Source organism: Chelmon rostratus, chromosome 4 (assembly GCF_017976325.1).
Source record: "Chelmon rostratus isolate fCheRos1 chromosome 4, fCheRos1.pri, whole genome shotgun sequence".
NCBI classification, from domain to species: domain Eukaryota; kingdom Metazoa; phylum Chordata; class Actinopteri; order Chaetodontiformes; family Chaetodontidae; genus Chelmon; species Chelmon rostratus.
In genome coordinates this window covers 13,908,587-13,934,270 of record NC_055661.1, presented here as the reverse complement: position 1 = coordinate 13,934,270, position 25,684 = coordinate 13,908,587, and the positions used below count along the sequence as shown (strand labels likewise).

Here is a 25,684-nt window from a genome sequence, read left to right as displayed (position 1 = left end):
GAACAAAAAATGTTCGGGAACATAATCACTTTACAATCAATTCTTAATTTAGCACCTGTCAAAATAAAAGCCAGATACGTTATTATTATTATTTCAGATCTTCACATAAAATACCTCCTATTCTTCTAAATGTTTTAGTAGAGGAGTAAAAAGCCACTTTTTTAAAAAACAAATCTGGTTTTTCCTCCTGTATCTGAAAACACAACTCCCTCTTCCCCCTAGCTCTCCCCTGTCAGCCCACTTAATAAAGATTCATTCAATATGGGGTGTGACGCGCCAGCGGACATCAGATGAGATGTGACAGCTAGTGAGGGAGATGCGCTGCTCTCCAGCTTTCTCTCCCATTTCCTGCTTGAGCTGACACTCAAGTTCTACCGCCCACTAATCTTGATCACGTTTGACAGGAGTGGAACGCGCATGTCAGTATGGAGGATAGGTAAACAATTGAAAAGGGATAGAGGGAGGGAAAATGAGTGGAGACACCTGGGGTGAGTGAGCCTGATGTTGACACAGGTTTGAGCTGACAGGATGAAGCATCGCAGTTGGCTTTTTGACATTTAGACAAGTCCACTCCTTGATAGCAAAGAATACAAACTTTGTAGATTCACCCTAAAGGTACACTCACACCATTTGCCTTTTTTTTAGTGCTCACCTGCATTTTCAGCTCATAATTCAGAAAATCGGTCATGTGGCAGGCACTTTGTTTGCACAACAACCAGCTGTCACTATGGGCAAACAGAACTGGTGACTGTCAAACAATGAAGAGACTTCCTGAAGTCAATGTGCTTTTTCTGCTGATTCACTATGATCACAGCTTCCTATTTTTCAAATACATTTTCCATTTTTAATCTGACAGTTTGTGCTTTGGGCGTTGCACTCGGGGGCAAAGGGGATGAATATCTGTGGATGCAGGGAGGGGTCCATAGAGCATGGCTATGTACATGGTCCAGAATTTTGTGCTACTCCCCTGGTTATGAAGTCCTGCTGCTGCCTTCTTACTATGAAACCGTCTGTGTTCTTTGCTAGAGTTAGTTGGCTGACAAAAAAGTGTGAACATCATAGGCACAAGTAAAAATCGCTGGACTGTTCCAAACTCTGGGAAGTGTTCCTTCTCATCTCAAGGACACCAGGCTGAGCGCCTTCCAAAGAATACGCTTCCTGCACACCTTGTGGCCACTTCTCTATGTGTGAATGTATGAAAAGAAAAGAAAACAAAAGTGGACCAGTGTGATCACACCCGGACATCTCATTCCTCCCTCCTGTAAGTGAGCCACTGCTCTCCATGCACCTTTTCCTCTAACTTCCACTACCAACAGATGGTTGTGGGAGGCACTGGTCACAAGTGCTGCAAAAACTCTGTTTCTTGAAAAGTAATTTTAGCTTCCTGCACTGTGCACTCTGAGCACTAAAACTCGCTAAGCTCTCAGAACTGCAGGGAACATGCAACAGCTTGTCGTTTCCACCGCAAATAAAAAGAGAAAACAAAGCCTAGTATGTGAAGGTACTCCCTGCGGACGCACAGCTCAGTTTATCAGATGAGCACAGGTAGGCCGTCTTTGAGTTAACTCTGTTTTATCACTCCCCTCTTTGCTGCTTTCACCTCCCAATTCGAATTGCTACACTCCTCTGAAAGCAATCCATCTCAAGAAAATGAAATCTGATTACCTACCAATGAGGTTCAGGTGTGCAGCTGGGAATGACTGTAAAGCTGTGCCATTTTCAGCAGCTGGCTCTGGTACTTGATCTTGTGCACCAGTGATTTGATTGTGAGGTTTATTTGAAAAACAAAATTTTCAAGTGGCAGAAGCAGTGCCCAGCACCAGTCCGGTAATTGGTTGAGCGGACTTACCCGTGACTTCTCCTCCAGCCTGGTCATCATGACCACAGTGGCTGCTCTCTGTTCCCACACCATCCTCCAGAAGTCCCCGAATGTCTCCGGTAATGGACCCTGGGTGGCGATGTAGGCATTCTGCTTTCTGTAGCCATCAATGTAGTTGGCATTGATGTAATCGCTCCCTGTGATACCTAGATACAAACCACAGGAAAAAGCATTAGGCAATGAAACATTGTGGTTTGATGGTTTTTCCTCTTGGGATCCATTTCCGGCCTTAATCTTTCTGACTTTTTCATTATTTGACTTTACTTATGATTTGCACCATTTGTGTAACTTAAGTGTCCCGATAATTCCCAGTTTTCACACACACACTAACCCTGTTTACCAATCAATGAAGGTGTAAAGATTCTAAATTGGAAAACGAGTAAATTACTTTTGCGATGAATTCTCACACCTTTCATCGTTGAAACAAGAGATAATTGGCTGACATCTGTGTAAATGTTGGAATTGTCCAGGGAGAAGTGGCAGCATCTTAACATATGGTTGATCACATCAGCATTTGGGACTTAAAATATTCTAGGTATTATTCTTGACCAATAGGATTTAGTGCTTGTTTTGAGAACAAGACATAACACAAGATTAGATGAGATATTCAGATAGTCTTGCAGCCTTTCTCCCCCCTCTGCTACTGTAGAGCTGAAGGAAACCTCAGTTTTTGTTCCATTTGAGTGGATTCAAATGCAACACCTGCTTCACTGTCACAACTTCCTGCGCTGCTCTTCTATCATTTTTTTTTCTACGTCTGTGGTTCTGCCTCGGTTTCTGTAGATATGGTGTAGCAGCCTACATCTGATTTACCACCACCGAGATGGAGCGCGGCTGAAGATGGAAAATAGCAAGGAGTAAATCAGCCACTCAGCCACCATGGCCGGGAGGCAGATCCAGCCACCGTCCCTCTCAGTCCGCCACCATGCTCTGTTGCACACCGCTCCCACTAAATCTAGCCGTAAGGCACCCCTCCGCATTGCTGGGTAGACAAATGTGTACTGGCAATATTTTAATGCAAGGACGGTGTACATGCACTTGTAAGCTCTATCGCAAAAACCTGCTTCCACTGACTGCATGTAACTATCAAAGACTTCTGTGGTGTCCTTTAATGTGCCTGCAGTAGTAAGAGAACACTTCAAAGCTAAACCATGTAGCTCAGAGCAAGACTTCACCAGGGATGCTCATGATGCCACATGTACAAAGTTGTGTTTCTATGAAACAAGCCTCCAGTCTCATCATGCGTGGTACAAAACATCGTAGTCGTGTGGTGGTGGCGGCTACATCCAAAAAGTCAAGATGTCCTTGAGCTTGGTGCAGAATCACACACACAAAAAAGAGCCAAAATGTCGTAAATGTAGACGAGATAATCAGCAATCAGAGTATGTCTAACACTGAGCATCTGACGGTGAAGACAGAACACGACCCATCTCCATTTAACTAACTTCTACAATCCCGTCAGTTGAAAAGAGACCCCAGTGTGGCGGCATCTGTGGTGGAGAGTCACGTCTCTTTGACTGACGTCTCCTCACTCAAGCGACAAACAATGAAACACTCGACTGGGCTAATTTAAGAGAGGAGACGCAGTGAGGACAACAACCAGGGTGGAGAGGAAGAGCGAGAAAGAGAAAGACGGGGAGGGAGAGGGAGAGGGAGATATGTGGCGAAAAGAGAAGAAAGGAAAAAAAATGAATGAAAGAAAAAGAAAGGCAAATGCCATTAAAAGGGATACCACGTCGCACAATCCGACTGTGGCGCCTTGGCTTTAGTCATAGCTAAGTGAACAGAGAATAGCAGCGTGCATGAATTGTTCTACTGCTGCGACTAATGGCAAAATCACTGCAGTGTAAAATAGAAATTTCAGACTTGATTAATTTATGTATTTATGGACGAGGCATTTTTTCCCTGGGATAATTTTGTTATGCATGTTGTCGCGCCCTCAAATTGGCCCGACTATTGCAAGATGTCGAAATCTAGTCGGCACAGTTAGCTCGCACAAAAGCAGAGTATTGTGGAGTAGGGAGTTTGGCACTACAGCGAGCAGTCGGGGAGCTCTTCTGGTGATGCGACGCCAGAACAATGTCAGCGGTGAAGGGTGACTACCTCTGACAATGTCCCTTAAGATTTAGGAGTCAGAGGAAGAGTCTCTCTGGCTCCGAGACTCTCAGTACTGTGTCTTTGGGCAGTTAGAGGGAAGTCATGAGAGAGGGGCCAATCTGATGAGACAAATGGGACAGTGAAAACACTGGTTAAATTCCTGGGTCACTCTGACTGAGTGCTGGGCCCAAAGATGAGCTGAAACAAGTCCTCGCCTAACCCCTCCCCCAAAATAACATGATTCCATAAACAGCTGAGCTGCTATGGGCCAAGTTGAGCTGAAAAGTCCTCTGTTCAGCCTCCAGCAAAATGTAAGTGTTCTATAAAATCACTGCTTGTTGCTGAACTGAATCTGAACTTCACATACTATAAATTATTTCACTCATGTTTTATTCTATTTTGCTTCATGCTACTGCGATGACTCAAAACAGTACCCAGTCTCATCTGTTCTTTCTTTTTTAGTCTTTCTGATTAAGTCACAATTCTGCTGCAATCCTGTCAAGTCTAGTCCATGCATTACAGGAAAACAGTCTTTTGTGGTCTTCATCGTATTCAAATGTGTAATGATCTGCTCTGTTATGTTCTGTTCTAGTTTAGTCTTCGCTGTCTAGTCCCATCTGGTCTAGTATATGTCGATCCAGTACAAATTCCTAATTACTTAAACTGACTCTGGAATTATGAGGATTTCCCAAATGATCTCCGATGAGCTGAGCTCATCTCTGAGGTGTTGTAGGTGCAGAGTGTGAGGACGGGTGAGCCTTACCCTCGATGGGAGCCAGGATGACGCGGGAGTGGTCGTAGGCGATGACGTTGGCGTAACGATTTTTGGGCTTGTTCACCTCCAGGTTGGAGTGTTCCCAGGTGAACTGCTGGCCTGGATCGATGGACTGACGGGGGGGCAGAGACAGGCAGAACATGCACACACAAAGAAGAAATCAGAAGAGCTGAGCAATAACAATACGACCTGAATGTTATCATAGAGAGAGAGAAGGAGGGGAGGGAGAGCGAGAGATTAAGAGTGCGATTTCCCCAAAGGAAAAAGAACATGATATCATGAAAATCTGCTCGCTGCCTGCTTTAAATACTCACAGCAGCTGCACACAGTACTTTATCAAGATCATTAATGTAGTGGGCATAATGACAAATAACAATATTGATGAAAGCGACGGCTCTCTCCCTTGAGGGGAGGGGGTGGAGCGAGGCCCGGTACTCGGGTGAAAGACAAATTCAGCCGCCTCTTTAAAATACAACAATTCCAGATAAATATTCTGTTCCCTTGTCAGGATAATTAAGTATTCCATTACAAGCCAGTGTTTGCTTATGGGCGTCTGGCGCTCTGCTGGTGAGGGGACGAAGGCTTGAAGGATATTTGCAGTTAGAGCTGCAGCACGTAGGGTGGGGTGGGGGCTTGAGAGGGAGACCGAAGCTGAATGGAGTCCAACTGGAAACCTGATCTAACAGTTTCCATGCAGTCATTACAGCAATCAGAGCTTCCCTTCTGTTTTAGTCTCCTTCCATCTTCTGCTGTTTTTCCTCTTTTTCAACCCTCTCATCTCTGTCCCTCTTTCTTTGTTCCCGTTTTTCCTTATCTCCATCTTCAAAGTCTCCCACTTTTTTTTTGTCCATATTTCTGTCTCTCATTATCTCTTCCTCCATCGAGCATCTCCTCTCTGATGTTTACACTCCCTCTCCAGCAGTCACTTGTGATTTTCCCTTTCTTTCCAGATTACCTTAAGGCTGAGCATGCGTGGGCATGCCTGTGTGTATATAAAGACTGGGGTCACTTCCCCGAAACATTGCTCAATTCTCTGCCGTCCAGACTTCTTTCAGTTTGAAGGAGTGCCTTTTCCAGAAACTGTTTAAAAACCGATTCAATAATAATTACTCAAATTCTGCAACAACTACTGTAGAATTTCTTCCTCTGCCTCCTCCTTATGATCCATGATGACACGTACGAAGATGAATGACAGCTCCCGTCAAGAAGGCAGTCTTTGCAGGACATGGCTGCTCGCTGCCTGACAGGAGATAGATAACAAACTCTACGGCTTCGGCATTGTCAGGTAAAACCGATGCTGCCTTTTCATTGCCGTTTGTATGTCAGATCATCTCCTCTTCATCTCCGCTCTCCAGCTGAGATGCCCCGCTCTCTCTCCCATCAGTGAATCTTCATCATTAACCGAGTCTCCCCACCTCATCTCTCTCCTTTCTCCTCTCTCCCCTCCATTTTTCCTCCGCCCTCACATCCCGCCTGGCTAAAAACCAATCAGTCAAAGCCCCGTAGAGCTGCGCTTGGCAAGCCAGGGCGCCCGGACGAGCAGTCATTCATCAAGAAAATAACAAAATTAAAATTACACTTCTCTATTTAATTTGGTCATTTATTTTTCCAGGGGGGTGGCTGTGGGAAGGGGCAGGGGGACAGACAGAGAGTGAAAAAGACAGAGCCAGAGAAGGGACGAGCGGGCGGTTTAATGCTCTCTCTAAGCCAAGTAATTAGAAGTTGCAGTTGTAGCAAAGCGTCAACTTTGGCATCGTCGTCTCTCGTCTCTCTGCCCCGCGAACGGAACAAGCTTGTCCATTTGGTACACAGCCCGGATGTGGATTTATGAATAATAGATACCAAAGAAATACTGGATCGCTATGAGAAGTCATTATCCGCCAACGTTCACCGGCAGGCATGATGACAGCAATCTATGCTGGTGTACCTGCTTCCTATGTTGTACTGGCGTGCAGCGAGGCGACAGGCACAGTGATTTAGGGACGGCGAGGAGGGGTTATTGCTTGTATGCAAACGAGAGCTGATTCAGCACTCCTGATTTCTAATCAACTCTGGTGTCATTTATAACCGCCACGGTCTCAGAGCTCAGACAGCTCAGTTACCCCCTCTATACACACACATAGCCTGAGTGCCAGTGTGCTTTTCACCAAAAACACGTTAATGCAGTTCTATGGACTACATCTCCATATTGGAAGAAGGAACATCTTTGCTCTAAGTTCACTGCTGTGTGCAAATAATTTAAAACTCTTCTTTATCCGCTTACTGAGCCATTAGGATTATTATGTTTCCTTGAAGTAAATGTTTAAGACAGCTAAAGCCTTCTATCTTCAATTTCTGGTCCTCAGTTCAGATAAAGATAAATCCTGAAGTGTTTCTTATTTTCCTCAGTTGAAGGCAGTTGCCCCGTTCTGAAAGGAAGCGGACACATGTTGGATGTCACAAAAGGACATGTTTCATTTTGCAGCAGAAATATTCCACTTCCTTTTCTTTACCCATGTTTCCTGATGTAGAACTGGATGCATTACAGTAGAATGATTCTTTTATTTAGCCAACAATGTGAGGAAATTGCATTGGGGAGTTCAGGAGTTGAAACAACCCGCCAAGGGAAATTTTATATAATTGAAAATGACAATTGTCTTGTTTTGCCAGGCTGAGGTTGCCAATATATCTGAGGAAATAAGTGGCTGAGAACAACTGATATTTCATAATTGCTCAAGCACCACCAGCTACAGTATTGGCAACAAGCGGGAAGAAATAGATGTAAAAAGAAGAGAAACAGGCTTTTCCTTCGGGGAAAGCAGAGACTCTTGTGTCCCCTACAATGACAACACAATCAGACAGAAATCAATACCCTGAAGAAACTTTGACTTTTGAACCCTGGGCCCACTCACCTCATATTCCTGTGAGAGCTTCAGATTGTCGTTGGCCTTGAGCAGCTCAGTGTGTTCGGCCAACTCAGAGATAGGGATGGGAGGATGATTCATCATACCTGCTCGCCAACAAATTGAGAGACAAATTCCACACAGGAAGAGAGGAAAGAAAGATCGTCAGTCCAGCAAACAGGACACAAGTTCAAAAAATAACACAGTTCATCATTTATAGGTGAGTATTTATTGCTCACATAACAATGGAAGTCAGGTTTTAGTGGTGAGGAAGCTTGTGCAGAACATGGTGAATGTCACACACAGCGAAAATGTATTGTTTGGTGATGTTATAGGCATTTGATTGGACCAGGCCAGAGCTCATAAACAGATTTATCAAGTGATTATTTGCCAAAGAAGCTGGTAGCACACAGTCACAGACCAAATTCTATTTAATGCCGCAATGGTCATGATGCCGTCAGCTGGATGGACCAATAGGGCTGACGTTGCTGAGCGCAGCCAGAGAAAAGCACAGACCAATTATGTCTGAAAGATTTGGAGGCGTCGATAATTTTAATGGCTCGGGGAATGAGATAAAAACGTCACGAGATGAAAAATGTAAGGTTGTGATGGTGAAATCGCAGACATGAAACACGACAGCCCGTTTTACTCTCTGAATCAATGATGATTGTGTTGACAACAATCCCTTGCACTCCTCATTGAAGACAATCAAAAGTAATATTTACTTTCAGCATGGCTGCTACCAGCAAAACAGAGCATGGCTCAGTACTGGATCACTAGTTGGTGGGGTGGAAATATGTCTTTAAGGATGATTTTACTAGAGGCAGATCAAGTCCAGTAGTTATTTCTCTAATTTTCTTCAACATTTCAGCTTCATTACTTTCAGTGCCATCCTCAATCAAAAAGACAGATGACAGGGGAACTATGGAACAGTCAATTTGGATCGGACCTGACGTACCCCACAGGCCTGCCTCTACTGTAGCCATAATATATAATGCTCCTGTTATGCCATGTTGTTAGCATGGTGACAATTTTGACTGTTCTGACCTCTATAAAAAGGCACTTATTCAAGAGCGGAGCCCTGACCTGGGGGCTCATGGGAGGGGAGGTGGGGTAAGGGGGTTTAGGAGTGTGAGTGATGCTGAGTGACACAGTGAGCTGCTCCATTCCAGCCAGCCAATACAAAGCAAGCAAGATGCTGTTTCTACGCTTTCCTCCATCTGCTTGTTTCGTCCACCCAGTGAACACTGTCTCTAAGATGAACACCCTTACCTTCCAAAATCACAGAAAATAAATGTTTCTCAGTTGCATGTCTGATATGTCCTCCTCCTAAATCCTTCGGCCATTCATCCCAAAAAATTCCCAGAAAGAACTTTTCAACTGGGGAATATTGTGGGATTTTTTTTGGCTCACTCCAATATGCACTGAATATTGTGTTGCTGCCGTTACAACATTATCTTCACTGCTGTGCACTCCAGTCACTAATCCTTTTACGAACATAATGCTGAGGCCATGTAATGGAATATGAAGCAGCCATAGATTGTGGCTCTGTCCCCGCATGCAGACAGGCGATACTTAACGCTTTCATATTTTTAGTAAGAGGTCTCTTTTCCTGCCGAGTGATGAGGTCAAAAGTCGACAAAATGTTGAGATCGCTTCACAAAAAAAATAAAGTTACAGAGGCTTAATTGGGCGTGCAAATCGGCATAATCACATTAACCATCCTTAATTTTCCTTTGCTCACAATGTTTAATATCCCCCCAAAGTCAAGGGGGTCACTGGCGTTTTGGCTGCTTTTGTTGCGCTTAAGAGAGGGAGCCCAACTCTTTGTGCTGACAGTCTTCATTAGTAACGGTAATTTATTTTACACTGAGAGAACAATGCAGCCGCGTCAATTACATGAAGATTAACGAAGATTACAATGCATATATGAGACAAATGAGGAGATGACGCTGGATGCCATGACATCCTCTAGAAAATGAGCGGACACACCGCATTAACGGCCTACTTGAAAAGAGTTGTGCAACAAACACCCATGCCCCTTTTAATGGATCGTTTAAACGATGTTAACTAAATCAATAGTTTTCTTCTATTTTTGAAGCCTGTGTTGAAGTTCTTCTTTTCAACAGCTTTAATTATTAACCCCAAACCTCGTAGGGGATTTGGAGAATTCAAATGACATGAGTGTATTTGGACAAAGCTTTGTGTTTATTTTCTGACAAAGCATTCAGATCGCGGTGGCACCACCTGAGAATGAGACAGAGTTATTAATCACTTCTGGTAAGGGAATTAATTGAGATGAGCATCAAGAAAAAGAAGAAATATTGCAAATTAAATGTGGTTGTCAGTCTACTTGCATCAAATTCAAAGGAAAAAGGTATCAGAAGCTACGAGTGGAATAAGTGAACGCGTATGCAAATGAGCAGCCCTCACTTTTCCTTGAGAGAACAAGAGAGGGGAGATCAAAGAATATCTGTGTTGTGTTGTGCGTGGTTGTGTACTTTACTCTCTGTGTGTGTCTGTGTGCATTTGCGCCCATGAGTTACTGACAAAATCGAACTTCATCAGTTCCTTTCGGTTTGTGTTTACTGCCCACATTACTGCCTGCATGTGTAAGTGCCTGCTACAGCTCGAGAGATATATCAGGCCAAAATGTTGACATAGATATCCAAATAAAGCTTGGTGCACTGCCAGTGGGATAGGCTGAAGATTATACACACCAGTGCTTGTTTATTCCCTCAAACTTTGGTAGATTGTAGAATGTTTTGGGAAACTTGTACGAAAACAATTTAAATACTTAAAACTGCAAATCCATTATTTTACCTTTATTCCACTTTTCTCTTTGCCAGCATAACTAAAGCTATAAGTTGTCATGTTTACACAGATGAACCTCACATCTAAACCAATCTGTTTGTGCTGTTTGTCTATTCCTCTCTCTCAGTGTACTTTTCCAACCTCACCCATTTGTTTTGTTCTCAAGACAAATGAGTCGATGGCGCCTGATTCATTTTGTCATTTACACACTGCACGGCACACTGCTGTGTTTATCCACCAGAAGATTTACTTTCATAACTAGGCTTCGCCCTGACCCGTGCCTCAGTAAAGTCACTCAAGGACAAATTGTTTTGTTCCCTTCACCCCATGCCAAAGCTCTCATCTTTCTCCTCAACACGTCCCATTGCTTTTCCCTATCCATGTACAGATTTTTCCATTTTATTCACCGCAATCACCAACCTGATCAATGAACACAGAAAAACAAACTAGCGCCTAATTACACGTTTCCAATCTCCCGATTCGCAGTTGATGCGCCTGAGAAATAAAATGATTCTTTTTGATAAGCCAAAGCAGTCGCTCTCTCCAAAAGCCTATTTATGATGCTATTTCCATATAAAAGGGAAGAAGTATGTCTGTGGCTAAGCAAAGAAAATAAAGGGGGGGCAAGAGGAAAACTAGGATCCCTGTTTTTCTCTCCAATGATCCTTTCGCAGTGAGCAGGGAGAGGGGTGATCAAATGTCGAGCCATTGTTTGCCACCGCTTTAATTAATTCTGCTCGTTATCTCTGAGCACAGAAAAGACCCTGTTACTTCAGAATGGAAATGGAGCAGTGGTGGTGAAGGAGGAGGAGGAAGGAGAAGGGGAATAACAACAAGGAGGTGAGGAGGAGAAAGAGGGGTAACAGAGATCGTACTCCTGTGGAAAAAATAAAAAATAAACACCTCCCAACCATCGCTACATCAGCAGATGTGATCGCACAGGTTATTTATGCATGGTGGATTAATGCACAGCCAACAGCCCAAGTGAATATAGTGACTGACATCCATAAAAAATAAACAGCCCAGTATACCAATAGAAACCAACATCAAATTAATTAGTGCTAAAATTTTGCTGCATAATGTGAAAAAAACAAACAAATGCAAATTATGTATTTGTAAATGGAGGCAAGCGGTGCTAGAAAAAAGATAAAGAAAGCTGGTACACAAATGCTAACAGCATAGAGACTAACTTTCATAGTCAAAATCTGCTTCACTCTGAGGACTGCTTAGACCAGAATCTGTAAAGAACAGCAAACATAAGGGAAATGGTTTCAAAAGGCTGCAATGCAACAGAAAAGGCTATGCAAAAAAAAAAAAAAAAACATAGCATAAAAATGTGCAAAATGATAAAAGGCCAAGAAATAAAGGCAACAGATTTTTTTGTTTTTTAAACCAACAGTATACCATTAATAAAATCAGCCTTCTCACGCTGGCCTGAATGACAGAGACCAGACCGCCACGCAGACATGAAAAAGTAGGGCAAACATTATCAGATCTGAGCAGCTACAGTCCTCCTCAGGAGCAGACTGGTTAGCCATGGGCATCAGCCTCTGATGCCCCAGCTGAGAAAACCCCTCTGCCAAGCCTCATATCAACGGTCAAAGAGATCAGGGATAAGAAAATTGATTCGCTATCTTAAAGCTTTGATAAACACCGGTTGGAAGGGCCCATTGACAGGAATGAGAAAGAGACAGAGAGGGGAAAAAAGCAGCTTATGTTTCCTGGTGAAAGCTAACTCTGAAAGTTGTCTTTGTCTGCAGCTCCGTGCTGAGGCATTGGGAGTGAAAGGTGTGGAAAAGTGTCCACATTCTTTGCTGACAGCTGTGGAGCCAGAGCTGATGGGAGTCAGAGCTCTGAGGAGTGCGCCGATGATGGTTCAAAGTCTTATCTGCTCCAGAGGAGGAGTCCGCCGAGGCTGCAGCCAGCGATGCTACGTCCGGGTAGACTCAGGTCTCCTCGACTGCTCAAGCAGAAAGGAGCCATCTGTGACAACATTAGCTGGACATGTGGCTGAGAGATGCGGTTTGATGGGATGCTGCCAACCTGCCCATCAACTGAGGGGAAAGTAAATTTTGCCCAGGCTGAAATGCAGAAATCAGATCAACAGGGTCGCACAGGGATAAGAAAGGATCACATCACCCAAACACGGCACCTCTGATCTAGAGAAAACATAATTTGTTCCAGAGGATGTATGAGAGGTGAGAAAGGAAAGGAAACCTGACATGCAGGTAAAACGATGAAAAGAAGTTTTAAAAAAAAACCCCAAAACAACAGTTCTGTTCTTTTTCCTGAAAGTCCAGTTCAAAAAATAATAACACACTTCCTCTTTGATATAGTGAAAAGGCAGGTAGGGTCAGTCTCAGTCGGGAGCCAAAATGAGCTGTATTATTATTTTTTTTACCTGGCAAAGAAAAAACTAACATGAATCGTCTGCTCGATAATGGCGCTAAGCTCATTTCTGCAAATTGAAAGTTTTGCTGGGCCTACCTGCACTGACGTCTTAGCGAGAGGACGTCAGGCCGGTGGCGCCAAATAAGCGCAGAGAGATGAAGACATCGAACTTCCCCCTCTCCCTAATTGATTTGTGACAATGACTAATTAAACCCAGTGGGGGGTGGTCTGATCCACTGTCTCCAAACGTCATTCATCACAGCAGGAGGGAGGCATGTCTGATTATGTTTATGTGTGAGCGTGCGTGCCGCGTGTGAGGAGGGCACGGTTGTTGCAGTCGCTGCTGTAATCTGGAGAAACAAGTAGGCTGCTAGGCTGCTGACGCGTGCGAGCGATTGGCTCGCGTCCGTGGGTTTGGAAGTGTGCGTTGCCGTCTGCAAGAAAACGTTTGATTTTTACATGCTCAAATGTGGAAGTCTCGTCTTCTGACAGAATTATGGGGGCGTGAAGCGCCATACGCCATGCTGTATTGGAGGGGGGAGATAAAGAGAAACACAGATGGAGACGGTATAAATAGAGGATATATCAGAGATGGGTTGAGGAGGAAACCCAGAGTGAAACTTGTCACCTGTCTTTTCATTTGCAGTTTTTATTTTTTAATCTATGCCAGAACAGTAATGTTAATTTATATAACTTAGCACAGAAGATAAGGTTTTGAGATAAGAGTGTTTTAACTGCAATACTGGAAAGAAAAGAGCAAAATAAGAAACAGAGAGACAGGGAAGAGAGAGAGACACATGGAAAAATTGAGAGAGAAAGAAAAGAGTGAATACTTAAAGCCAAGGGGGGGGCTTGGTTGGAGATAGACAGTAGATATCCACTGAGTCGTGCTGCTTCATTACTTTGGCCCCATTTGCCAATTAAACCCCAGGCACCAATGAAGATAATGACAAAACGAGCCACTCTGCGCCCCAAGGAGTTATGGGATGTCACTGTGAGGCTGTCACATGACCCACGGGCTTTAAAGCACAAAAGCACGAGTGCGCACGCACGACGTACACACTCTCCCAAACGCATCCGCCAAGCTTAGCTTATAGGAAGCTTAATGAAAAACATATTTTTTGTTCCCGAGCACTAGGGGTCACTGAGCACACATTGCCGATGTGGCATATGCTCTGCTGGATTGGAGAGGCCTTGGATAAGTGCACTGGGAGTATGCTCATTTGAACAATGGTCGCTATTAGCTGATGGGGATGTTCACAAATGCTCACCGGCCCACTTAATTGGGCTAAAATGTCCATTCAAATTAAATTCCCCGGGTGCGGAGATAACAACATCGCCCAATCCTGCGGAACAATGGTGGGGCTGTCGAATGAGAAAGCTTGTCATATATAAAGAGAGGTCTCAGCATGTATTGGCGAATGTCATGGTAAAGAGAGCAAGAGATTGTAACAAGTGTTTCTATTATTTAAGGAAGGGAGGAGGACAGTCGAGGGCACAATGGAAAGCGCTGGAAGCCAGGGAGACAAATAGCAGGAATGGCCATTATAACCTTGTCATTACAGAACCACTGATCGGGCTCTGAATACCGAGCAAGACAAAGATGACGACAATAAATTGAAATTCCACATTTCTTCGCGTAAGTGGGTTTGTGCTTTTCCTTTCATCCTCCTATCTCTCTCCTCTGATGTGAAGAAGCAGGTTTTTTTTGTTTTTTTTTGTTTCCAAGATACAAACTCAGGCGGCATAACTGGGCTCCCCAAGAAGCTGAGGAGAAACGCTCCATTTTGAAATCCGAGCCTTTTGATGGAGCAGAGACTGGCTGTGGATGACAGATGGATGGCTGAGAGATGACTCGGCTAGGAGACAGAAACGCAGGAGGCAAAAAAAAATTGAAAAGAAATGAGGGAGCGCACAGAAAAAGGGTGGATTTATTTATTTGGTTTATTCCGCCTCTGGAAGATTTACTTCTTTTCTGTCATTTGCTTGGGCAGGTGAGAACAATGCATTTGAAATATGGTGCAAGTTCCTCAGAATGCAGGTCTCAGTCTTCTGAGGGGTAACTAACAGAAAGCACAATTAAACCATCTAGTGGAAGACGAGGCATAGTCAGAGGTAACTACTGGGCTTGGCAATCGGAGTTGTTTTAACTTTCTTTCCCCAAAACCTCCAACCTGGCAGGATGAGAGGTAACGAAACTGGTCAACAAATCATATGACTTTCTACCAATCGTGGCTTGCAATTAGGCAGTGGAAACTTAACTGAACCAAAAACAACAAAGACAAAAAAAAAAAACCGGCTCTACCATGATTCTGACCAATAACAACAGACTGTAGAGAGGCTGATAGATAATGGGCCTGAAAAGGAGGCAGGGGGAAGATGGAGAAGCCTTAGCGAACGAGTGTGGGATCAAATGTGCTCTGTTGTTAACACCGGGCTTTAGCTCGGATGAACACCAGACAGAAAGTGAGACAAAAGAGGAAACAGGTGAAAACCTTGCAGGACTTCAAAACAGGATTTTTGTCCAACATAAAAACATTGAGTCCAACAACAGACATCACTTTCAACTATTTGTTATTCGTATTGTTACATGGGGACGTAGTAAAGACATAAATATGAGGGCAGTTATGAAGGCACATGATGTCAAACAGCATGATGTGGGAGCACTTCATGGACATCATTCCTGCTGCGGCATAAATTTTACTTTAAGTTGCATCATTTGTGAATAGTTAATCTCTGTGTAGGCTGTGTGCATGTGTGTGCCAATGTCACAATTTGTGACATCAAAACACAGAACGGCACATTTATGTTTTGTCTTCCTTGAATAAAACATTTTCACTGTAAAATAATGATTTGGGGTCAAGAAGGAAGGTCTCCTGCAGGTGTGTGTCCTTATTTGGCCACAGTAATGTAAAATAGCAGCTGGCCAATATGAGCTTTTGACAGCCAATAATGGTATTTTTGGATTAGAGCTGCTGCTAATTAACACAAGCCAAATTTTAAAATTTGCATTCCATTTCAGTAGGTTCCAAAAATAAGGATTTTGAAGTTCCTGCAAAACTTTGTTCTTTGCAGGGCGAAAAAAAAATCTTCTGAAATAGCATTTGGTCTGCTAGAGCCACTGAAACAGCAGCCTTCATTACAGAAAAGGTAATGAATTACTATGCAGGTAAGTACTTTGGCCTTTTCCCAATAAAACCTATAGATTAGCCTTATGTCGTACTCACCACTGTCACTGCAGAGATAGCAGCCACGCCACTGGAAACAGTCTTACAATGGAAATCCAATTAGGCCAGTGAAATACAAGACATAGATGGCTTTTTAACAAGCCAGCTTTTATCCAACAATCAAAAGTAGTTATTTGGAGGTCTAAATGAAGAACATTAAATGTTACCATCTCAATAATTCACAGTCTTTTGCAAAACAGAGCGACTTGTGTTTTCTCTCACTTATTCATCTATTTTGTTGTTGTTAAAGGGGAATCGGTCAAACACTTCGAGACAGTGTCTAGTCAGTACAGTGTTATATTAAGCTATATTAATATTTGCGAAAAATACGACAAGAAAATGCAAGTTTCCTTTTAAGTGATTTGAGGCAGGGATCTTTTTTACAGGATATCACACCTGAAGCTGGATGAGTACACTTCCTTCTTCACATCTTTCATAATGTCAGTGAAAATGAAAATCTGGATTTTGCTAACAGGCCAATGTGGACAAATACTGCACGGCCACACATACTGTATGTACACTATATCAGTTTAACTATACCTAGATGTGTTGTTTGTTTACAATGAGGCCATTTTTGTTCCTCAGTGTACGTGCTGTGTGTCCTTCCTGTACCTGGAGTTTGGAAGTTGATGCGTCTCATCTCCACAGGGTCTGTCGGGTGGTGGGGCGTAATGTCTGCATTGTTCAGCAGACATTTTGTGCGCGGCTCGGACTCTTTTCTTTTGCGGCTGGAGAGTAAGACAAACGAAGAGTAGAAAGAGGGGGAGACGCACACAACAAAAACAATGGAATAACTTTTAGTGAGCAAGAACCGTAGCAAGCGTAGCAAGTGCGCAAAATTCTCCTTCACTAATCAAAGGCATCGTTTTTGCTGAGGCAGGCTACTTTCTCCTCCCCTGCAAATGCGATAAAGTACGGCTAAACCTTACCTGTCAGGTTTGCTGTTTCCAGAGAAAGCAATAGGAGTCAAATAAATATATAAAGATGGTGAAAACACAACACACAAGGAGAAAGGGAGAAGGGGGAGGCAAGAAGAGAGATAAATCAATAGAGAGCAGTTTAAAATTCACAGGGGTCACTGCTGGGCTCGCAAAATGCGAGATAAAGCTCATCAGCATTTGGAGGAGGCGTGTGCATGAGTGTGCGTGTGCGCACATGTATCAGTGTGTTCGAGAAAGTGAGCATTCAACGAAATGTGCAAGTAAGTGCATGCGTCCGTGAGCTTGTATCTGTGTGTCCGTGTATGTGTGTGTGCTAGTGTGTGTGTGCACGAGGGTCCAGATACAGATGGGGAAGGGGAATGTCAGGGCCAAGGGCAGACCCGGGAAACACTGTTCACCAGGGAGAGATGGACGGGGAGATGGGAGAGCGGGGGGGCAAAGAGAAGAAAGAGAAAAAGAGAGAGATCCAAGGAGAGATGTTACTCTCCCTAACCACCAAGATGGAGGTAAGGCAAGGTCAGACAGTCAGGGATCATCTGACAGTAGCAAACTGTACTTGTGTTGTTCACACCATCCCTGCCCCCCTTAAAATAATTTTAAAATAAAAAAGGATCGTCCCTGGTACGTGGGGCGACCTTTTACACCACCTTTCAGTTGGGACTTGCAGTCGCTGAGACTAAAAGCTACAACTAAATGTAAAACAAGGGGGGAATATTGACTGTAAAGGATGCTAAGGAACAGGAATGCAGACTAGTCACAGGCAGAGAGCTGACTTCTGTAGTAACTTGGGCAACACTGCCATAACATTTTTATGGAGTATTCTTTCCAGAATGAGACTATTATGTGAAATATATCCCTGTTTACAGTGCATATCTGTGACATCTCTTTATAGACTGTGCCATTCTTAGTCCAATTGTAGAGCACCATCTCAAAGAATCTCCTCCTTTCTCCTTTCTCCAGCCCCCTCACTTCCCACAGCCATCCTTTTCACAAGAAAGGCTCTTTCATATTTACATGCAACAATGTTGTTGGGTCTTTGAATATCATGCCGTTATGAATACAAAAATTAGGCCCTCTTTCAACATGCTCCCTAACATGCAATTTTTCCAATAGCCTGATTCCCCAGTAACACTGCAAATAACTGGTTCAACATCAAATGACAAGAAAATCAAATCTTCATTGTGTGTTTCTGGTTGAGTCCTGTAATTTCCAGCACGTTTATCCTAATTTGGTGAAAACATGGATCAGTTGCTTGTGTAGGCCAGTGGGTGGAGCAAGGCGCTAACAATGCAAAGCTAAAAGGTTCAATTCCCTGCGAATCTTAAAGGGACCTCTCTGCAACTCGCACCAAAAGATTCTAGGTGGATAAACAGCAGTACAAGAGGAAACTTATGTATTTTGGATTTTGAACTGTCCCTTTAATGATAAGAGGATGGTTAATCTGGTGGTAAGATCATATTTTAAATTTATTTCCAAAGTAAAACATTTTATCCTGGCGATGCCAGTGTCTTGTATACTAACCCTAACCCTGAGTGTTATTTTCCATCATGTGAGGTTGAACAATGTTATTTTTCCAACTGCAGGTCCAACTGCATTCACCACAAAATCAAATAATAATAATTAAAAAAAACAAAAAACAATCCCAAACCAACTCACTTTTTATACAGGAGAATGGCAATGACGATGCAGATGATGAAGACCACTGCCAGGACTGGGCCCACCACCCATATGAGTCCATCACCAGTCTCTACTGGAAGGGGGTCCACCACCACGGGAGTCATCACTGTGTCGGTGTAAGGGCTGGTAGCAAACATTTTCTGAAAAGTCAAATCAGGTAGAAGTTAACACAGCCCATGACACACAGTCCAGGCTAAAGCATAAATATGTGCAACTATGAAATGAACAGGACTGAATTATTAAATCTGCTCCGACAAGCTAAACGGACTAAAAGCAAGTCAACTGAACTGAGTGGAACTAGTAACTCACCCCGCTGGTGGCATTGAGTTCAGCCAGCAGGAAGAAGACATACTCATGGCCATGTTCAAGAGGCTTGTTCTCACAGATGCTGTGGCGGTGGTCAGATCCCACCGTGAAGCTGGGGGGCAGCTGCCTGAAGCAGGCTGTGATGTAGGGCTTCCTCTGGTCCAGCTGAGCCAGCTGACGGCGTGAACGACGCTTTGGGGTCACATCCCGCAACAGCTGATTCATGCAAAAGGGTATTAGTTTACGTTTGCCTTTATATACGTTCCTTTCTGTATCCTCTTTTGTTTTCGCAGTTTCCACAGCATTGGTCCCAAATAAATTGACAAATCCTTTGCAAGAACTAAAACTAGAGAACAACTAAGTCTGAGCTAAGAGTTGCTAATGTTTTCTGATACTGTCAATTCTGCAGCATTTGCAAAAAACAGATAAAAAAAAAAAAAAAAAAGCCCAGAGAGGCAAATGCTATCAGTGGTGATCAGATTATATGATATATTTAGAACTTGGTCGGATTACAGGTTATCAAGTGTTTAAGCAAGTCAGTTGTGGATTTAAGTGACTGTTCTGTACAAAAACAAGATCCCTTTCAGTGAACTGACTGAGACCAAAGAAAACAAACTGCAGGTAGAACTGCACCCTCAGATTCAAAAAGGTGCTAACTGTCTGGCAACGTTCCATGAAACCAGGCTCCAGCCAAGCCCTCTCATTCATTTCAAACTGCAGACACGGGCAGGCACTAAGCAGAGGGAATGTGTGTAATCCCAAATCCAGTAGGGACGGTTGCTGTTGATCTGGCACTCAAGGTGACCCCAGGCTATGGGAAGAGTGGGTGAAGACTGTGTAATTCTCTGTTCCGCATGCTTGGGGGATAATTTAGCATAGCTGAGATGTACTTATGTCTGTATAGTGTGTGTCCATGTCTGGTACATGATGGGTACAATGCAATTTGCCTAGCACATGCAACTGTTAATAACACAAACATGTGTCTCTGGAATCCTTTTCTAAAAACACAGTTTTGCTAGTGGAGGGAAAAGAGGTCAGTCTCTGAAAAAAAGAATATGTGTTTTGAAGCTGCCTCTTCCTTATTACATATGCCTCATTGTTTTTGACCCATTGCAACCAATTAACCGTGTCATTTTTAGTGTACCAGAATAACTTAAAACATCCCACCTCTTCCATGTCCATCTCATCAGGGTTCTTCAGGTTTTTGACAGTTCCTGGGGTCCACTTAAGCGGCACCACAACCACATAGAAATTCCTGGAAATACAGCAACAAATTATAAAAATCACATGAATAAAGAATAAGCCCTCTTTCAGCATGCTCCCTAACATGCAATTTCTTCCCAATAGCCTGATTCCCCAGCACCAAGAAAATTTGAATTCTAATCATCAGAATTTATTTTAAGGTCCTCTTAATACACAAAGCCCTTAATGGGCTCCAACCAAGCTAGATTGCTAACTCCTTTGGTCACCGCTTGCCTTCAAGAACACCGCGATCATCTGCTGCTGGTTTATTGGAGGTTCCCAGCAACAGCCAAAAGAAAATCCCTTGCTAATGACTCCCTAATGCTCCAGAACACACTACCTACAAATATCAGGGAAGCCAGCTCACTAAATATTTTTTAAAAGAAAGCTAAAAACTTATCTTACCATTAACTAGCTATGATTTTTTGCTTTTGTGCTTTGCCAAATACTAATGCACTGCTGCAATTCTTTTAAAATATATTTTCTTGATTTTATGCCCTCTATGTACTATATTTCCAACTTTATTTTATTATTACTATCCAGTAGGGTTTCTTGACCATCTTATGTTATGAAGTCTCTGTATTTTAATCATTATTTTACTTATTTTTACTATTATTATCAAGTGGGTTTTATTCTCCATCTTATTTTCTATTAATTTTCTATTCCTGCTTTATTTGAAGCACTTTGTGCATGTAGTTTTTGTGTTCTTTGAGCACTTTGAGTCACATTTCTTGTATGACAGGTGCTACGTAAATCAAGTTTTTTATAATTAATATTACTCTCACGACTCTTCATTGATATTGCATGTACTTTTAGGTGAAAACATTTACCATAGGGTGGACAGGGAATTTAAGTGATAATTCACTACCTGCAAGGGGTCTAGCAAGGACCAGCATGCCCGAAGACCTAAACTTCCACTTCAAGACATCTCCGACATCTTTAGATCTCAATCCATACCACATCAGATCTCAAGCATCCAGAGACTTACACCTAAATACCTCAACCCTCAAAGATAATTCAGACAGAGGTTGAAGAATCCATCTTTCAGCGCGCTACACTCACTTGACATCCTTGTTATCGACCTGTGGGAAGGACATGGTGAGCATGTTGTCAGGCTCTGCGTAGATGTCCAGCTTGGGTTTCTTGACCAGGATGAGAGGAGCGGTCTTGGCAACCACACGGTGCCTTGGCCCACCATCCATGCTTTCTTGGCAGGTCACCCTGAACTCGTAGGTGGTGTTGTGCTTCAGCCCAGTGATGAGTACTCTCATCTGCTTGGCATCCACATCCATCCTCTGACGGTTGTACTCAATCTGGAGTTCAATAGATGGTCCAGAAGTTTAATAGATAATTGGTATGAGGGATAGTTGGATATGGGGTTATTTTGGTAGGGCAATACAGGTGGGTGGTTGAAGAGGCATGGATGAGCAGGCAACAGGGAGATTTAGAATGGATGTGCATTTTGATAATAACAGAACAGATGAAAACGAGTTTTAAATTTTATAACACTTGTATTAAATTACATTTTTTTATTAAACTGTACTCTGCTGACTGTTGAAATATTTTTTTGCCCTACATTCAACTCACCGTGCATTTGTATGGAGACCTGCTTTCAGAAAACTTCCATGCAAGGACCACTGTGGTCTTGGTGGCCCACTTGACAGTGAAATTCTTTGGAACGTCTGTTGAGTCCACAAATGCAAGAAAAAAACAAACAAACAAACGAAAAAACAAAGACAGTGTATCAGTGAATCGAACACATAGAGAGACCAAGGAAAGGGAACCAAAAGAAGAACCTTTGGTTTTAAAAAAAAGAAAAAAAGCTGTTGTTCCCCTGCAACGTCCCTCAGGGTTGGAGAGTGAGTGTAACGGTGAGCTGTGATTGGCTGTGAGAGGGGCAACTGGTTAAGACAAACAGCACGTAAGACTCATGGACGACAAACCCATGGAGCACAAGAGTGCACCCACTGGCTAGCCATCGTGGGTAGTGCCAACCCATCTCACCACTGTCTTCGAAGCCATGACCAGTTGAGGATTAACAAATGACCCATGTGGTCTTAGTGCCAACTGTTCCTACACCTCTACTGAGTCTGGGTTGGCACTGCCAACGTGCTGCCAGGCAGGCATAGAGACAGACCCAAAACACAGCATGCCAACAGTCCGCAGCAGTGCATCTGGGGGATGCCATGCCACAAGCTATCCCGTTAAGGGACAGGGGAAGGGGAGAGGAGGAATCAGGAAAGGAAGGGCGTTAGGAAGGGAGGTATATCTCAAAACAAACCCAAAACAAAAATAAAGAACCAAAATACGCTTTCTGTCATCTTAAAATAGTCCAAACGTACTCTTGGCGTGACTGGGTTTGACTGAGGTCCTACCTTGTTTGAAAACTGGGGGTGTGAGATGGCATTAGCTGTGTGAGTGTGCTTGGCAAAGGGTTGCAAGGATGACTCACAGGAGTGTCTGACCAAACAGCACTTACCTTGAAATTCTAGGCTGCTCTCCTCTTTCTCAAAATGACTGACTATAACTTACTGACTTGGGTTTTACCTTGTTTGGGTTAGTGAGGAGAGTATCCCACGGCAAACAATTTTAATATCAATCTTTTCTCTTTCTTGAGGAGCTGAGGTGGTTGAAGGAGGGGTTGGGGCACTTTTCATTTTTGTGTTGTTGCAGATTGTTTTTAGCCAATTTCCAACCCCCTGCCACCCAGGCTGGGAAAGAAACAGGCAAGCCCTACCTGTTGGATCAAAGGCCACCGTCCGATACTGGATAGGCGGGCTGTAGGGCCCTGGACCTACACTGGTATGTGCGCGTATTTTCACATCGTACGCCGAGTTCGGTTTGAGGCTGTTGAGCACATAGCTGGACAGGCTGGGGGGCAAGCGGAGCTCCCGTGGTGCTCCTCCAGTACCGGCTTCCTTATAGGCCAAAGTGTACTCTGTGATTACCCCGTTTCTCTCCGCCAGCACGGGTGGAGACCAGGACAGCTGCACTGAGCAGCATGTCACGTTGGAGCCCTCGTCAATTTGAGGGTATCCCCCTGGCGTTTTCTCGGGCACATTGAGTTCCACCACAACTTCTTCCCCAAAGCCCCCCCTGCTCTTGGCTGAGATTTTAAAGAGATAGGTGGCCCCTCGGTGAATGTTGACCACAGAGTACTGTCGTTCTTGGGGAGCAAATTCCAGTGTGGCCAAAGGAGAGACATCTCTCCGGCCAAACTGGAGCCGGTAACCCTGCAGGTCCATGCCATTGGTCAGGTCTGGAGGGTCCCAGCGAACCACAGCTGATGTCTCTGAGTCCTGAGCCACTGACAGATAGGGTGGGCCAGGCACTGAAACAAAGAAAAAAACAATAAAAATCTTAATTTCTGTCTGTTATTTGAGGATGTATATCTTTAAAGTGACAGGTTTTAATCCTGGACGTGTAGATGTTGATCACAAACCGAACAGACACCAGGAATACTACAGTAACTGTACTATTACTGAATTTTCAGTGACTATAGTGAATATAAACAGATTACAGACTTCGAGTAATAATTTTAATTTCATCCATCCAGCAGACAACACGCAACAAACTGAGTCATGTTATGTTGCACGGAGACATGGAGGATCCTCAGAGCCTCTAAATTCTTGAGCGATCGCTGTACCCATTACCATTTCATGATACATGCTAGCTCCAGCCAAAATCATTTCTGTACTGCAAAGCATCAATAAAACTTTAAGCAGAGAACAGTGCCTCTTTCAGCTGCAAGAGTCATCTCTTGTTGTAAAATGAATGATCTACGCTTGGGGTCTAGACACCATTCTTCAGAGTGGCCCAGTTTTGCTGCTCTTATGGATGACACACGTCTCGTCTTAACTCTCCTTTTAAGGCCCCATCAGTGTGATAGAGGCAGAAGCAGTTATGGGAAGCCTTCAGTTCTCAAGTTGCCGTCAAAGCTTTGTGAGAGATGAGTGTGGCTGATTCGCACTTGAGCCCCATCTCTCTGTAAATAGATTCTATCTTGACTCCGTCATCTACGTTCCTCCTTTCTCAAAAACACAAGGCAGTGGCAGGACAGATACAGGGTACAATTGCAGACACACATACACTCTTAGTGATGTACTCAATTGCAAATACCTGCAATGCTTATTATACTTATAACACTTATTTTTGGATCATAAGACTGACTGGATGAATAACATAAAGTAGGTAATACAACTCTGTCAGTTTATTTACCATTTTCAATTTAATTTCATGCCTCTACATGAGATTGTGGGACCATTGGCGAGAAGGTTGCTATCTCTGTATACTTCTGATTCAAAAAGCCTGCCAACTGGGTCGGCAAACTGGGTCGGCAGCAAATTGGTTGGTCCTGCCAGTGAGAGCTTTCTCAGCATAAATTAAAAACGCTGAATAAGCTGAACAGAAATTATTAGCTGTAGTTTAATGTGCAACATACATTTCATCATTATCTTAAGCAACCACAGTTGTGGATACATTTGCCTTCTTCATCACAAAAACATCCAAAGTTTGTTAACACTACATGAATTTAAATTGCAGCATGTGCTTGAGCTTTTTTTCGTGTTGTTATGTAGATCTGCTTAATGTACAGCGTGTACGCACACCTATGTTTTTGTGTGCGTGACAGTATAGGTCCTGGTTTGCAGCCAGCTCCATCTCCAATATCACCATTCCACCTGCACACAGTGCTTTTTGGCTTGTTGCCCAGTATGGACTTTAAGTAATTTGGAGAAGCTAGCATTAGTCTGAGGCAAAAGTACCCCCTCTCAGTGGAATATTATCACTGTGCGTGTGTGTGTCTGTGTACATGTGCCTACATATAGTGTATATTTCTGCGCCAAGATGCAAGTCCTAATGCGCGCGTCGCGAAAACACACACACACAAAGCAATCCACTCTGCACAGTCTCCCTCCGCTCGTATTATTCATTTCCGTTTGCTAATGGTCTTCTTTCCGAGGGCTGCTGCAACAGGAAGACGGGGGTTGGTGGGTGGATGGTGGCTAGTCAGCTGAGCCTTTGCCGGTAATGGAAAGGCGGGGGCGCCGAGTGCCGGGTGAGACGAATGCTCCTAATACTCCTCGGCTACATACTATGGCTCAGCTTGGTGTCATTTAAAAGCCCACTCTGCCTTCACGCTCACCACTAATCAAGGAAATAGAACGACGGATAATGATCCTGTGATGACTCCGTGTGTGTCTGTGTTTTCCATTCTGAATTTCTGTGCTTCGCTTCGAACCTTACCGAGCTCCCAAATGTATCCATTACAACCTCTGCAGCACTGAAATTATTATTTAATCATTATTTGTACATTTTAAACAGTGGCCCATTGCACACGGGGGAGAAGGATCATGGATACTGCGCCAGGAGATTGGTGTTGGGGGGAGGTGGGATTGTTCATGGTATGTACAGTGTGTGGTTAGGTGTGTGTGGTGTGTGCTACTGGGTGATGA

General features: G+C 43.6%; 1 protein-coding gene across 3 annotated transcripts in view; it reads right to left on the bottom strand.

The window, feature by feature from the left end:
• ptprsa (protein tyrosine phosphatase receptor type Sa) overlaps positions 1-25,684 on the bottom strand; it is a 226,312-nt gene that overhangs the window by 20,901 nt on the left and 179,727 nt on the right. For 2 of the 3 annotated variants that reach the window (XM_041935428.1, XM_041935429.1), the window contains 11 exons: positions 22,969-23,562; positions 21,819-21,913; positions 21,294-21,544; positions 20,157-20,244; positions 18,993-19,205; positions 18,663-18,823; positions 16,678-16,793; positions 11,638-11,685; positions 7,643-7,740; positions 4,740-4,863; positions 1,850-2,025 (listed from right to left, as the gene is read on the bottom strand). In XM_041935428.1, coding sequence (XP_041791362.1) covers positions 1,850-2,025; positions 4,740-4,863; positions 7,643-7,740; positions 11,638-11,685; positions 16,678-16,793; positions 18,663-18,823; positions 18,993-19,205; positions 20,157-20,244; positions 21,294-21,544; positions 21,819-21,913; positions 22,969-23,562 — 1,964 coding nt within the window. The remainder of the gene's footprint in view (positions 1-1,849; positions 2,026-4,739; positions 4,864-7,642; positions 7,741-11,637; positions 11,686-16,677; positions 16,794-18,662; positions 18,824-18,992; positions 19,206-20,156; positions 20,245-21,293; positions 21,545-21,818; positions 21,914-22,968; positions 23,563-25,684) is intronic. The other variant, XM_041935430.1, reaches the window with a different exon arrangement.